This window comes from Nematostella vectensis, chromosome 6, assembly GCF_932526225.1.
Source record: "Nematostella vectensis chromosome 6, jaNemVect1.1, whole genome shotgun sequence".
In the NCBI taxonomy this organism is placed as follows: Eukaryota; Metazoa; Cnidaria; class Anthozoa; order Actiniaria; family Edwardsiidae; genus Nematostella; species Nematostella vectensis.
In genome coordinates this window covers 12973731-12989525 of record NC_064039.1, presented here as the reverse complement: position 1 = coordinate 12989525, position 15795 = coordinate 12973731, and the positions used below count along the sequence as shown (strand labels likewise).

Here is a 15795-nt window from a genome sequence, read left to right as displayed (position 1 = left end):
GGGAGGGTGGCTGGGGGGATGGTTGTTTCGAGGGGGGGTGGGTAGCTAGGTTTGACAGTAGCGCTAAAATGAAAACATACAGACTAGATAATATAAATAGATTTATACATGTAGCGCTCGCTATATTTTAAACCGCGCTTTATGTGGGAAGGGGGAAGCTCTACCCACTCACTTGTGTGTGCGTGTGTGTGTGTGTGTGTGTGGGGGGGGGGGGGGGGATAGGGGATGGAATGCCATATGTTCTGATCATAAATGGTCATTCAAGGTGACTGGATTCAGATTACAATTAAATCTAGTCACTTCGAATCACCGTTTATGATAACGACAGGGTGAGGGATATTTTACTTTAACATGAAAGCGAAATATTACGTCCTTGTGGCATGACGTGCAAGTGAAATATTCAGGGAGAACTGAAAAAGTATCCACAAAATGCCTTTTACTCCATCTATCAGGCGCCTATGACCTTGAATGACATTATCCATGGTATGTCCGTATATGTGTAGTGGCATCAATCTGCACCCCAAAGTCTCGAAACGTTTTTTTTAATCATTTGCGTACCGTACGGGATAGCTCTTTATTTGATCCTTCTCCTTTGGCGTAGAAACAAGTTATCGCCATGAGATAACTCTTTTAATTCTTTTCATTTGGCGTAAGAACAAGTTATCGCCATGGGAGACCTGTGCGTAAATATCGCTAATAATGTCCCACTTACGTAATTTAGTCACATGCCCTGTGTGTGTTGACATCGCGTTTGACCCTCGCTCCAAATCACCTGTAAAACAACAAAACGGAATGGCGGCCTGCAATGGGGCCAGCAACTTGGCCTCAAAATCGTACGATTACTTCAGTCTCTTGCAGTATAGACTCGCCCCTGCAGATGTGGTAGGTATTAGGAATCGGTTTGATACGAGATTGGTACCTTTTCTATGGCAGATTTGATTCTTTTTGAAATCCAACTCATGTTTCGCTTTCTGCCGTAAGGTTGAGATGCTTTAGACGATATAAAATTCTTAAAATAAAGAGTCCTTAGAACAAGCGTTGGTCGATAGAATTTTTTTTGTGATAGTTTTTGGCTAGAGAATAAATCTAGATTATATCTACAGCATTTTAGATTGGAATTTACGGTGTATTTCTTTTCGCATTTCGGCAGCGTCAACGTCTGCTATCCGTTTTCTTTCCCGCCGATACAAAATCGAGAAGAAAATAATCATTAAAAAGGCTGGTTCTTCGTAAATAAAATATATTTGTTATGGTCGCTTTATTGTATTTCTTTCATGTTATTTTTTTATTTTTATTCCGAATTTACACCAAAAACCTTTCGTGTCCGTGGTTCAAGCCAATAAACGAAAACATAAATAACGAAAATGCCAAAATTTCTGGCGCGTGGATAGACTTCGCAATAAAACGCTTAAAAGTTCACTTAACCTTTCAATGTACACTATATTCTTTGTTATTGTCTTTTTTATTCTAATAATTTTGTCAATATTTTTGTTCTTTGCACCACTACTAACTTATATACAATTACCGTCAAAATCACTTTCTCTTGTGCTCTTCCTCTTGATAAGCAGTTGCGTATTGATTACGTTAAAAATTCAATTAGCGACTCATCGGCACCCTGGAATTTCCTAAGGGTTATTATAGAAACGGAGTATTAGATCTTTTTTTGTTTTTAGGGTGAATGTATTGGACTTTGTACCTACTGGTGGCTTTTTTGTGTCTGTGGTTGTCACAGTGTGTAACTTTGTAATCACCAGCACCCCTGGTTGAGAGAGTTGTTTGCCCAAGATAGTTGAACAGTAGCCAAACAAGGGTGCTTTGTTGTCTATACAAGTTGACAATATCTACCTATTTGTAGTTTGTTCATTGATTTAATGTGTTAAATATTTTTTGTGTGTAAAAAAATGAGCATAGTTTCATTATACATGATAAAAAACATCATTATTGTGTGCTACAGAGAACTGTTATGTGTTAATCATGTCTTGGATAAACCTTAAAAAAATTCTGTGCAGGGAAATTCAATCATTTTTTTGTGACATCACAACTTAACATAGCTAATACTTTATCCAAATTTGTGCTCATCTGAAAAAAATAATTATTCTTACTCTTATTCTTTCAGCTAAAAACAGCAGGACCAAAGCTAGTGCCATTCTTCAAAACTGTCTGCGTCTACTTTGTGGCCTGGCTCCCTGAGTCTGACAGACCTACTATTTTTGCAGCATTGCTTAAAATCTTGCCTATTGCTTGCCTCTGTGGTTTTGTCACACTTCAGGGTGTTTCCCTTACCAAGCAACATGACTACAGTCGGCGCATTCTCCTGGGCTTGATATTCTCAATGATCGGTGATGTCTGTTTGGTGTGGAAACATTCCTACTTCATTCATGGGATGGTAGCTTTTGCCATAGCTCATCTTTTGTACATGCGCTCTTTTGGATTCCGACCTTTGAAGCCTCTTACAGGAATCATTTGCCTTCTGTTGATGCTGCCGTTTTATGTGTTCTACTTCCCAAACCTTAAAGGACTACTGTTTTATGCAGTTCCTGTCTACATTGTGGTCATCGGCATCATGGTTTGGAGAGCCATTACTGGTCTTCAGGCACAGATCTATAGCGACGACGGACTATGGCGCTGGACCAAGCTATGTGCCTGCCTTGGGGCTCTGTCCTTCGCTATCTCAGATGCAGCCATTGGACTTAACAAGTTCTGCTTTCCCATCCCTCACTCTCGTGCTATCATCATGTTCACCTATTATGGCGGCCAGCTGGGCATTGCGCTGTCCACATTCAGTTTGGATGATGAGTACCACCTGCGCATGAAGCAAACTCTGAAGTCTCAGTAAAACACTGAAATCTCAGTGGAGATAGAGTAGGGGATATAAAAGGGGGTAGAGCATACCTGTCAACTCTCCCGCATTAGGCGTGAGTCTCAAGATTTTGGACCCCTACTCCCGCGTTGAGCACCAAATCTCCCGCTTTTAAGAGATTTTTATCGCTTTCGAAAAAATTATTCTATAGAAAATCATCATTTTGCCTATTTTCTATTAAAATATTTGAAACAACTATTCCCTTGCGTAGCCCAATTTATCTAAGACCCTTGTTAGATCTATAAGTGGATTTGTTTGCGAGAGCTTTCTATATGTCAAACACCTGCAAGGTTGAACCACCCCTCCCCCCCAAAAAAAAAAAATCGATATCCCCACCCCTCCCCCCAAAAAATGAATATCCCCACCCCTACCCCCAAAATATTCTCAAGCCTTGAGATTTTCAGAGGTTGACAGGTATGGTACAGTAGTCTATTTACTATGGCAAGCATGAATAATAGTGAACAAAAGCTTGCTGTCAGAGTTTTATCCTTAGTTATACTAATATATATATATAATAATATATATATATAATATATATATATATATAAACTTGAGTGAAAATTCCCGTCAGCCAACAGCCAGTCTATCTAAAAGGATCCAAGATACCAGGGCTCAGTAGCGAAAATATAAATATAGTAGTGTGAAGAAAGATGCTACGATTCCCAACTTTTAGACATTATTAAAAATTTACTAAACGTTATATATATATATATACATTGATATATTGTTTGAGTTCCAAATTATCAAAACATACCTCTTTTTAATTGATGATGACTGTCATGCATGTGTTCAAACAAGACTTGATAGTTGATAACTCAGATGACATTGCTTGATCATGGCATCAATAGACCTGTGCAAGTCAGAATGCTATTCACCTTGCATCAATTTGTTATGTGTTTGGCCACTGTAGTTGCTATGAGCAACATTCCCCTTTAAGTATTTTGATTAAAATAGGGGTTGACAGTGAAAGATGATGAAAATTTTTTTTTTTAAACATTGGCAACTGAAAACTGTTAACTATTAAAGTGCTAATAGCACGTAACTTGACACTTACATGTAATTTCACCATATTCAGCACAAAACTAGACATCTCAGCTTCAGCACTACCCTATTTCTTCCATCAGATATTAAAAGGAAACTAAGCCAGCAGGCTTTTATTTAACTCAGGGGCATAGCCAGAGGGGTGGCCCCCCCTTCTAGCAGCCAAAAATACAGTAAATGTATGAAACATCATCTTAAATACAGCAGAAAATGCCTTGAAATGACCTTTTGGGCCCCCTCCTAGTAAAAATCCTGGCTAAGCCGCTGTAACTTGGTGTTTTGATCAGTCAGAATTTTCAAACCCTTATTTGTGTAAATATGGTCGATTTATATAAGTATTTTGAGTATTAATAGGAAAATTGCTTAGTTATTTCAATCTATGAGTTTTTGTTTTTATGCTTTTTATAATATATGTTTTGTTAAAAAAATTCATACATACTTTGCACATACTATGTTATACCTTTATAGATATTATCTGTATTTATCGGTTTTACTTACGTTATATAAATGAGTTTACTTACCTTTGGTATTATCTTTACAACTGGGAACAAAAATATTTTTAAACGTCATGATCCTAACTTATAAGCTACTACACAAGCAACAATACAATATATCATAAAAACATCAATATAATACAATATATCATAAAATACATTAACAACCAATAAAATGTATAATAAAAAGTTTATCCACACTTGGCTGCTGTTCTGTTATATTTTCCATATTTAGCATTGTAACGGCACCTTAGGCTAAGTTCAAACGTTATATTATCCATTGAGCCGTATTCAATGCAAATGAAGATGTATTTGCATTTACAGCTCATATATAATACAACGTTTGAACTTAGCCTTATACATACATCCAAAATTGAAATTTTTTTCAGGAATTGCTCTATGATAAAGCCACAGCCAAATGGGGACGCTATATTGAAAAACATTTTCTTGTGCACACATCTTTATTTTAAAGTTGACATTTTGGATCCTAAAAAAATGCTCTTGGGTTTGTTATGGAAACATCACAAAATCATTTCTTCATTGCTGTGAATGAGTCATTCTCATTCAACATTGTGTCCACATTGATGAAATGGGATGAAGCATACTATTGTATATACCCATATATACTATAGTATCTGTACAGTGTGTCAGCCTCCATTTTGTCATCCTAAAAAAATACCAAGTGTCAGACAGCATCCATTTTCATCGATGAATTTGGAAAGCTTTTTCAGTATTTTTTTATTACAACATTGTAAAGAGGTTATTTTCAGATTTCTTATAATTTTTCTTTTTAAAAGGAATGAAAACAGTAATCCTGGTGAGCCTGACTAATGCTCTTTAAGTAAAAACCAAAGTGAGAAATAGTAGTTATAGCTTTCTGTCAATTATAACTTGCTTTGTATTGACTTTGACGTTGCTGTTCTCATATTAGAGAATTCAAAAATAATGAAAACTGATATGATGGGGACCAGTTTTCTCCTATAGTGTGAGTACTAGAGAATAAGGGTTTTATGTAAAGAAGATATTGTTTGTAAATAAAATGAGGGAATAATAAAAATGTCTTCTTTCTTTGGGGTAGTGAGAGGGGTGTCTTGTAATTGGCAGACAACAAGTAACAGTAATATCCATTTTTTCCATGCAAGGGTTGTGGTTTTAATGGATTTATAGAACATGGTATAATTTACACTTTTGGACTAATAAATTAAATCAGCACATAAGTACTACCCCTCTAAGATGAATAAGACATGTTCTCTCTAAGTACTTTTGATGTAATACAAATGTTATGTACATTCAAAGAGCCACAACAGTATACTGTTTCAGTCTCTGAATAGCCTTTACAAAGTTTAAGCTCTTTAAAAATTAGTTTCCTTCCTTGTAAGTAGATGAGCAAAACACCCAACAGACATCTGCTTATGACAGCAGAAGGCTGTTAATGTTTTGAGAAAGAATAACTATCGATATTCAAATAAAAAGTGAGGGCAAAATTACTCCTTAACAATCTTTTTCTAAATACCCCCCCCCCCCCCCCAGTGTATACTTTTTCTAAAAACCCTAAAATGCCTGTTTGACCTAGGCAAGCTCGTAATATTTGTTTGTCTTAGGGTCAAAGTAGCAATTTAGACATGGATCATACAGCAGGTCTAACTCCAGTTCATTGTCCTTGTGTTCACTGTGATCAGAGCTTATGCTGTGGTTATGACTTCTTGGCTGGGTGTTCTGGTTCATGCTGTTTGAGGGGGATAAGGCAGAGGTGATGAAATTCTGACTGCCATGATCTGTATATATAACAGGAAAATTATGTTAACAGGCCAAGATTCCTTGTTTGAAGGGGCTTCTAGTCAGTGGTAAAACAAAACAGGATATATGCATCATGGGAAAAAAGCATTTGCAAAGGAGTTTGGGAATCTTCCCACAATGCATTGCATGCTTATTACGTATGCACTAGGTATAAAAATAATTTTTTACTCGTGATTCTAGAATGGGAATGATTAGAGTAGAAAAGCGTGTGTTTATTTATCCCACGTTCCCATTCTGGAATGGAATGAAGGCCATTCACCCATTCTGCTACCTGTAGCAGAATGACTTGAATGCCATTCTGAACATTCTCTACCAACCATTCCCATCCCAGAATGATAGGAAAAAGCACCCTAAGTCATGGATGCTTTTTGACATTGGTGTATAAACTGATAATTTCTTAGGATACTGAGTTTCTCCAGCAATTTACCTGACAGCTTTTCGCTAGGCATGATAATAGGCGGGCTAAATACATCAGTATAGGCCCTGGGGTCCATAGGCAGAGTAGCAGACAGGTCTGGCTCAGAGCCTGGATGCTGAAACAGACAAAAGGATACAACTAAGACACAGTTAGACGGGAAACATACAATAAAAGAAGAAAGGTAAAAAAAGAATTTATACAATGCAAAAAGAATGAAGAGGAATAGTAATCTGGTAGTCATGTGTAATGTTATTAGGGTTGTTAATCACATATTTCACAAAAGAGGGATCCTTTAAAATGTCTATAGTTTGTTGTTTACTAAAACAGCCAAATAAACTGAGGTGTTATTGACAGGTGACAGATGCTATAAGTATAATGAAAAAAAAAACAGTGAGAGAGTCAGTTAAATAGGTACTGCAACTAACACCTAGAGATGTTCATACTGAGAGATTTAAATGTGTCCATTTTATTACAAATAAATTGATTACACTATAAATTTCAAATATTCCTTAAAGAATGCCAATCAACCACTCTTTTGCTTTTGTTTATAATTGAAAATACAGTGGTTTATTTGCAAGGAAATTGCAAATAAATGATACTGTATTTGATTGAAAATATATTGGTTACTCACTTGAATTGGCCGAGGGAAATGGAGGTGTACTTGGCAATTGTGTGTACACGGTATTGAGCATAAAAAGGCTGTGTGATTGGCAGGATTACAAGATGGTGTTCTTAATTGTGCTAGTAAAAGATGTCAAGGATTTTGTTTACGCTTAGTTGTTCGAAGAATTAACGGTTTTAAACAACTGGGGAAAAACTGAATGGAGTGGAAGGCAAACTGCAAATTGGATGCCTCTGAGCCCTACCATCATCTCGTCCTGATAACGATGCACCCTGTGACTCGGAGGGGGTGGCACCTTCCACGTGCTACAACTTTCATCACTATCATCCGATGATTCGCCATCAACATGGATGACCCTGCCAGGTTTACCCAGCCCGTTACTGCCATGGTGGTCACCATGAAAGACATGATCTCCGATCGAGCTGTTGAGAGACTGATCCAGTAGAGAGCTGCTGGAGTCTGAGGTGTCAAAGCGCCATGAGCTCCCAGCCTCTGACTGGTAATTTCTCCATGAGCTAGCAGTTGATTGGTAGGCTTTGGAGTCATAACTCTTGACTGGTAGTGATGCTTTAGGGATCTGTGGGAAAGATTATAATGAGATTCATTCAGGATCATTCATTGAGTAATAGATCAAAATGAAATACTTTAGGGATCTGAGGCATACTGTGTAGGTCATAATGAAATGCTTCTTGGCATTGAGAAATAGATCATAGAAAAAACATAATCTCTCAGTATTATTCTGACTGAAGGAAAGGATGTTTGCTCAAAGCAAATATATATATTTGTTTCCATGGTTACCAAGTAATATTTGGATAGCTCCATCTTGTTGTAGCTGTTTACCTGGACCACAAACTGCTGTGGGAACCTACTGAAGCAGGTATCATGTGGACATCTATGCAAAAACATGCAGTTTTCCCCAAAAACTCAGACTACGTGCCATAACAAGGGATTTGACAAGGGTACAAATGCCCAATGCACATATACATGTACAGCAGAGAACTACAGGCTCTCCACTGTTTGATGTTATTGTACTGGTAATGTGCAATCTTTGTTTTGCAAACTTTAATGAGCTACTAAATGAACTGCAACAGCCTCCTAGTTTGTGCAAATAAAACATGGAAAACTCTTATAATGGAATTACTGCTTCAAGGCAGTTTTGGCAACTGGAATTGAAGGCTGCAGAAAACCTATAACAGAAAGACTGGTACAGTAAGACTTACCTCTTTCAGCAGACTGCTCTTGATGCTGGTTCGCAGCACATGAGGTGTCTGAGGTGGTTCTGGGGTGTCAAATGGGCTGCGCCGCGACCCTCTAGAGCTTGTACGAGAGGCACTACTAGTCTTTAGTAGCTTCTGCAGGTCCTCTTCTTCTGAGCTCTCCCCAGATGCACGATAGAAATCCTCCTCATATTCAGATCTTTCACTCTCCTTCCTTCCCCTCTGCTTGGGGGAGCACTCGGACGCCTTCATATCAGGGCCGGCAGTGACAACAATATTTGGAGACTTTAAATTGTTTGTTTTGCTTTCAACAGGACTACTCACGAAATCATCTTTCCTGTTTTTCCTCGCCCTGGGTGACCTAGGAGCTCTTCTGGGTTTGGATGCAAACGTAAACATTGCATTCTGCTTAGACATTGAAGTACCATATTTCTCAGGTTTTTGTCTCTGTCCATTGATGTTCAACTTTTTAAAGCTTTCTCCTAGACTACTGTCATTCCCTGATGCTTTCAATGAACTCTCACTTTGAGATCTAGAAATAGATTCTGAACAAGAATCTGAGTCTTTTTCATACTTCTCACTGCCTTCAGATATTGAATCCTTTTTTTGACGATAGCCTGAAGTATTTTCCTGAGAACTAGGTTGATCTGAAGTTGACATGTTTCTAGAACCTCTTCCTCCCTTGCCCCCACTGCCCCCTCGTACTCTAACAGGTCTCCTCAAGCTCTTATTGCCTGACCCTGTGCGAGGTGGGCGTGGTTGAATTGCTGTTGGGACAGCCTCAACTTCTAGTGGACTTTTAACATTCTCAATCTCACTTGCATCGGACATGGACCTTTGAAAAGGAATTATCCTATGATCCTTGTCTCTAGCAGTATCAATGTCATGCGGAGAGGAAGAGCGTAGCTGCGTGACAGAACTGCTCCTGTTCAGCATGTTGGATGAGGACCTGCCAACAGAAGAGCCTTCCCTGGATGGTTTACGAGCATGTTTAGGGATAGCAACTCTGGAGCCGAAAGCAATATGAGTTTGTCTTTCCTCTTGCTTAGTACTGTCCATCTCAGAGATGGTTGGGGTAGAGGGTGGGGGGAGTCCTGCTACTTCTCTCGCATGAAGGTCTGCCAGTCGCAACTTGGTGATATTGATGACCTGGAAAAAAGATAAGGAATATATATGTAATGACAAAGGTGACACTACTTAGTATAGGCTCTCTTTTGATGGAATGTAATTAAACTTCGCCAATAGGGCCATAGGTTTTAGTTATTCTGATCAGCTAATCCGTTTATAGCCTTAATAAAAAAACTAGCAGAAAACTATTTTTTTACTTTCTAAATCTTTAGTGCAAAAAATTGTTTTCTCACTGCCTCTAATTCTCTTACATAGCTCAGCTAATAGTGAAAGATCCAGGCAATAGAGGATCTAGGGGGGAGGGGTATGTGGGGCTGTACACCCACTCACCCCACCCCCCTTTTATGAGAAATAGTAAACATGAAAACATTCTAAATGCGCCTCTGCAATAGGTTTAATAGAACCATAGTTTTAAGCATAATGAGTATTGGGGTAGACAACTGAGAGCTTGAAAGACGGGTATAATTTTAATTTTAAAAAATGGATCTGCCACTAGTTGATGATGGGATGAAACTCTTAGGTCAGAATATCTTGAGAAGAGTTTAGCTTTTTTTTTTTTAGATGCATACATTTTCTAACAATACAAACCCCAAACAAGTATTCAAGGCTTAATCTTAGCACTTTTCTGCTTAAAGAAATTATTCTGAGGCCTTGGATAGGTTGGCAAAAGAAACAGAAAAAACAGAAACAGAAAATAGAAAAAAAAACTCAACTTCATCTATAGTTTGGGCGACTTTGTAAAATCGAAAGTAATATTTTATTGGGAACCCTAAGTGTGAAGAAGACACAAATATTAATTGTAATGTGATAGCCCAGGAAATGAACCATTTGGAGAACATGACAGCAGATTGGCAGATGGGATCTCAAGAGAACAAGAGAAGCAACCTGTCTGAATGATAAGTACCTGGGTGTAATGTTGTAAGTCAGGGATCGTTGTAAACTGCATTGCTTTTGGTATTGCTTCCACCTCGCCACTGTTAGTGTGAGATCCATAAAGGTTATCGTCATCAGTGGTGTCTGGTGGTTGTGTTTTCATCGTAAAAATCTTTCTTAAATGACAATTTGCCGACACAGTTAAGCTTTCTAACACTTTGAAAGCTTGGCCTTTGAATGTCTCCCCAACTAGTGAGTTTAAGTCCAAACACAAATTCAGCCAAACGCCAAGTCTAAGAATGCTTAGTGGAAATCTGGCATGAAGTGGTGTAACAGTCACTTCTCTATGACTTGAAGACATGAAGATTCTTCGTTTGTTATTGCCCATATCTGTGATGCCAAGCTCGAACGAGAACGAATGACCAAGAGGTACAAAGAGTTGTAGAATCAGATATTTTTGTATAAGAAACAGCGATTGCTTCTCATCTTTTGGAATACTCATTTTCGTAGTAGTGGACTCTCCCTCGAGGATAAAAACATAGCTTTTAACATCCCGGTCGAATATTTTCTTCGCCGTGGACGCGTTTCCACAGAGTCGCCATTTGGATACAGGATCTCTTCCCTGAGCGCTAAACACCTCCACGAACGGCCCTCCCTACGAGTAACACAAACAAGATTACAATCCCATGATAGGGTTGATGCATAAAGCATAACAACTTAACGATAACAGAAGGATTATCAAAGTTTTTCAAAATAAACTAACTGCTAACAACAGCAAAAAGAGGTTAGCAACACCACAAACGCAAACATAAAACAAAAGACGCTATTTGTGAGTTACCTGGAATTCATTCTTAAACATGGCTCCAGGTTTAAGTTCTGAGATGCTGTGGCCTCGTTTGCGCAAGTGCACTCAGGGGAAGTAAGCAGGGAATCGGTGAAACCATATACAAAAGCTCCCTTATCGGTAATCAGCCGCCATTTTGAACGGTTGTTTGCGCATGACGTGCCACGGTCACGCAGTCTGGGCACGAGTCAGGCGAGCTGAAGTGCAGGAGTGAGAGGGCAAAAGGGGCAAAGTGTAGGAAACTTTAGGCTACGTCCACACGTATCAGGAATATATTTTTTTTGCAGATGCGAAAATTTCCACGTCAACATGCAGCGTATTCGAACGGTTTTCAGCCGTCCACACGTATTGCGCTCACGTACACAGTGGCCTCCTCGAAATCAATATTAAAAAGGGCTCGAAATTTTCGCTCTGTTTATACAAAAGAAGCAATCTATGGTGCATGATAATCACTCCAGAGACTCGATTGACCCAAGACAACCAAATAAGCTCGTTCTCTGTGGTCGCCCCCGACTGTGGAACAAGCTGCCCTTTGTAATTCGTTCTTCTTCAAATGTCAATTGTTTTAAATCTCAGCTAAAAACACATCTTTTTAAAATGGTATGAAAAAAATGTACAAAAGTTATTAATTAATTAATTAATTAATTTATTTATTTAATTTATCTATCTATCTATCTATCTATCTATCTATCTATCTATCTATCTATCTATCTATCTATCTATCTATCTATCTATCTATCTATTTATTTATTTATTTATTTATCTTTTTGCTACTGAGCCTGTAATTTATTAATTTATTATTTATAAATGGATACAGCATTAGATTCAGATTTAGATTAGATTTTTAGACAACACTTTTTAGACTTCAAAAAAATATTATTTGCGCTCAGAAGAGCGATGTATGAGCGCTTTATAAGTATTATTTATTATTATTGTTGTTGTTGTTGTTGTTATTATTATTATTATAAATTTTTCTATTGCATCCCTATAAATCCTTGGTTGCCTCTTAGCGCCTTTGTGTTGCACCGCTTGATAGCCGAATGAACACATGAAATTAATAATCTTCGGACGGTAAAGCGTCAACCGAAGAGTCGATCTCTTGTCGTCCCATGAGCAGGATTCGGACACGCCCCTGCTAATCACCGTAAAGCTCATACGATGATTTTCATCTGAGTAAGTCTAGTTCGAAGCCCAAGCAATTATATTTTATCGGTACCGATAGATTTTCTTTTTATATCGGTTTTCTTTGTTTTGATATAGACATTCGGTATTGTTACACAGTTTTACCATTCTCCATTCTTGATCATGTTTCCTTTGTTGATATTTATTAGCACACACTTTTTAAAACACCCCTCCTCCCTTGTGAAGATCCTTGTCCTTTGATCTGCTTTCTAAGACCACATATGAAATTTCCTGAATGAATGATGTTTTATTAATTTTCTTCTAATATATTTATATAACTATATAGCAGACTCAAATATCTAGTTCTATATATGACATCACAGAATAAAAAAGAAACATTGTGCCACAATTTAGCTTACAGCTTTTTATACATCTACCCCATACATTTGATGCATAGAAAGAATTTACAAGTAAAAAAAATTCACAATTCCCTGACCTCCTCTTGTCACTTTCACTTTCATATTACACTAATTACCACAAAGGACTTAAAAGTATTTACTCAGGGCTAGAAATTCACAAGTCAATTTTATGACAGTCACACAAAAAATCACCTTTATGCTTAAAGTTGAAATTGCAACTGAAATTTTGGAAGGGGTTAGAAATTTGCAAGTTTTTCACTATTTTTCACTATTTCCAACCCTACTAATGTTTGTGATATAAACAACTATGTGGAAGACCATAAGATACTTTAGATCTTGAAGGTTTTTTTTTCTAGAACAGGTAGGTGTAATATTTTTTTGTCAATATTGAAAACAGACAAAACGTTGTTGGAAATTAGCTCTATTTTTGGGCAGGCATTCCAGTTACGGTTTTCTTTTCCTTTTTTTTATATATATGCCAGTCTAATCTTTCCTTCCCCCAAGTTGCTAATGGTCAATGTCAATTTTTTGGAGAGGGCTGGTTATTTATACATCTTTTGACCTTGATACCTTCCAGATACTTCAGGTTTTCCTGGTTCTTGCATGGGTTTGTCCAGGAAGTATAACCAAGTGTTTACAAGCTTTTGGCATCTAATGCATTTGCACTGGCTTTTACATCGTTGCCTATACGCCGGCTATTATCAGCCAGCAAGTTCCTTAGTCCACCACTGCCATCCGAGCACTACACGGCTTCCGCCATCGGCTCAGTCTCGGGCGATGACGGAAGTTTCCGATTGAGGCCGAACGCAATCGTCAGTGAAACAATAACAATCGAAAGCCAAGACATCACACAAGAAGTGTGTAACAGAGTTACATTTCGTGTTTCGATGTAAGCCATTACGGACGCTAGAAACGTAGATAAGATATGACTGCACACGGCTACCAGACAAATAAATTTTAAATGTTGCCAATATTCCTCTTGAAAATAATATAGCAGTAGCCAAATCAAGAGTAAAATGTACGCTGCGAGATGAGATCCGAGTGTCGCGGTAGATGCTTGTGCGAAATGTTCACGTAAAGCAACCACAATGTGCAGAAACGCCGAGGACAGCGCGATAAACGACGCCACTGAAAAACAAAGAAGACTTCGGTGCTTTCGAACAAAACTTTCCTCCATCGACCAAGAGGGAAGTGGCTGGAGTGCACGTTTAGCGAGAGTTCTACTTAGCCGTGTTGTTGTGATGTTTTTCGCTAATCGCGAGAGGCTCTCAGTGATGTTATTGTGGGTTCCAGTTAAGTATAGAGAGAAATAGCCGGCTCGCTCCACTCGAAAATGAACAAAATCGTCAAAGAATGTTCGAACAAAGCGTTCAAATGATCTTGCTCGTACAAACGATGTTAGATCAGACCCTCGACAGGTTTATGCGACTATCGAAAACAGGACAAACAAGTTCAGGGGTTTTATTTGACCACTCGCACTGCGCGACAATCGCCGATCGCTAATTTGCATTTTCCCCTAATTTAAATTCATTCGGTTACTCATGATCATGAAAACAAATATACTAGATGCGAAATTTTCCTTCAACTAAATAGTTTTAAGAAAGCTGGTACATTACTTTTTACCATAAATTCCTTGCACAAGGTGTACTTCACAAGGAACAGAGATTACGCACAAGAGTACATAATTTATTATTCTTGTTTTAGTATTTCAGGTAGCCGAAAGCAATGAGATATTCGCTAATGGCAAAAAATACCATTATCTTCAAAAGCATGGCGGTGGCGCCTAACGGGGCAAGCAATTATAATATATTTCTATAAAATATAAAAGCTGTAGTTTAGTTGTTGGCTAAGAAAACTGGTCGCGTTTTTCGCAAAATCGGCGCTCCAAAAATTGCAACCCAACCCCCAAAACATAGCAGCCCTCCTCCCATTAAATAATGATCTTTTCCTTAGAAAAATCCTGAAAACATGTCATTATATTCGTTGGCGTTATATTGTTCTTAGATAATTCGAAACCCCAGAGCAATGCAAATTCCCTATATTATTGCATTCTTTTCCTCTTCATAAATTTATTGAGAGCTTGAAAGCTCCATAAAGGGTCTTTCGATATAAAGTCAACCAAGCATAAAACAACTGATGTTACTATCGAGAAATAGATTATAATTCCATAAAAGAAACCTTGCGGTCTTGTACTTATAACTTGCCTTCGTTTTTACTTTTTAACCTTTAACAGGAGACCGTCTCTTGCCCTTAGTTAGGACTTAAATGATATATAAATAAAAACAATACTCTTTTCAACCATTAAAAAAGGCAAAATTTAATTATAATAAAAGCATTTGTAACGCCATACTTTTACACCACTGATATAAGTAAGAAGCAACAGCTTTCCATGATTAATTTGCATGTATTTGCATTGAATAAAGTCAAAGTGTAAGTAATGTAAACAACAAGGCCACTTAATTTTTTGCTTAGACAACAATACATTTAGGTGTCAAATGAGAGGGCTATATATAATATCCAGATATGGGATTAAATATATATATATATATATATATATATATATATTGCTGATATATATATATATCAGCAATAAAAACGGTCAAGAGCAGCAACACACGGACAACGCAGTTCTCGAGTTTTTATTGCAAATGCTTCATAAAAAATATAACATTCAATGGAGAATATTTTAGAAAGAAAAATAACAAAGATCTTTTGTCTTCATTAAAAATGATTCTTTGAAAATTAAAAGGTTTATGTTATGGGAGGGAGAGTTTATTAGGGGGAAAAGAAACTTGAAAAAAACTGATAGACTTACGGGGCACGAAATAGGCCATGTGTCTTACTGAATGTTCAAGCCAGAGAGCACCGCTCGATGATCCTAGAACCTAAACAGAAACGAATAAGAACCTAAACAGAACCGAAACAGAACCTAATAACAAGGGGGGTAATTGTTAATAACA

General features: G+C 37.6%; 2 protein-coding genes across 4 annotated transcripts; one reads left to right on the top strand and one right to left on the bottom strand.

Moving 5' to 3' along the window:
• Positions 1-296: 296 nt before the first annotated feature.
• LOC5521061 (lysoplasmalogenase-like protein TMEM86A) lies at positions 297-4595 on the top strand. 2 transcript variants are annotated; one of them, XM_032366088.2, is made up of 2 exons: positions 297-483; positions 2117-4595. In XM_032366088.2, exons 1-2 carry the CDS (start codon positions 469-471, stop codon positions 2834-2836), a joined length of 735 nt encoding a protein of 244 aa, XP_032221979.1. In that variant the 5' UTR covers positions 297-468; the 3' UTR covers positions 2837-4595. The 2 variants fall into 2 exon arrangements, with proteins under 2 accessions (XP_032221979.1, XP_001640871.2); XM_001640821.3 differs by lacking the exon at positions 297-483 and adding an exon at positions 652-882.
• Positions 4596-5522: 927 nt separating this feature from the next.
• LOC116604130 (protein CFAP20DC) lies at positions 5523-11471 on the bottom strand. Of its 2 annotated transcripts, none has more exons than XM_032366086.2 (6): positions 11289-11471; positions 10482-11105; positions 8453-9598; positions 7477-7809; positions 6620-6725; positions 5523-6170 (listed from the first exon to the last, which is right to left on the bottom strand). In XM_032366086.2, the coding sequence occupies exons 1-6, from the start codon at positions 11307-11309 to the stop codon at positions 5965-5967; spliced, it is 2436 nt and encodes an 811-aa protein (XP_032221977.2). In that variant the 5' UTR covers positions 11310-11471; the 3' UTR covers positions 5523-5964. The 2 variants fall into 2 exon arrangements, with proteins under 2 accessions (XP_032221977.2, XP_032221978.2); XM_032366087.2 differs by having other exon boundaries at positions 5903-6121.
• Positions 11472-15795: the final 4324 nt, after the last annotated feature.

Excerpts from the sequence above, each read along its gene's own strand:
- LOC5521061 (XM_001640821.3), top strand. The coding sequence starts at position 700 with ATGTCCCACTTACGTAATTTAGTCACATGCCCTGTGTGTGTTGACATC. Across the intron at positions 883-2,116 it reads GACTCGCCCCTGCAGATGTG|CTAAAAACAGCAGGACCAAA; the intron begins GTAGGTATTAGG and ends TTATTCTTTCAG.
- LOC116604130 (XM_032366086.2), bottom strand. The coding sequence starts at position 11,309 with ATGTTTAAGAATGAATTCCAG. Across the intron at positions 11,106-11,288 it reads TGTTTAAGAATGAATTCCAG|GGAGGGCCGTTCGTGGAGGT; the intron begins GTAACTCACAAA and ends TGTTACTCGTAG. Across the intron at positions 6,726-7,476 it reads GTTATCAGGACGAGATGATG|CATCCAGGCTCTGAGCCAGA; the intron begins GTAGGGCTCAGA and ends TGTCTGTTTCAG.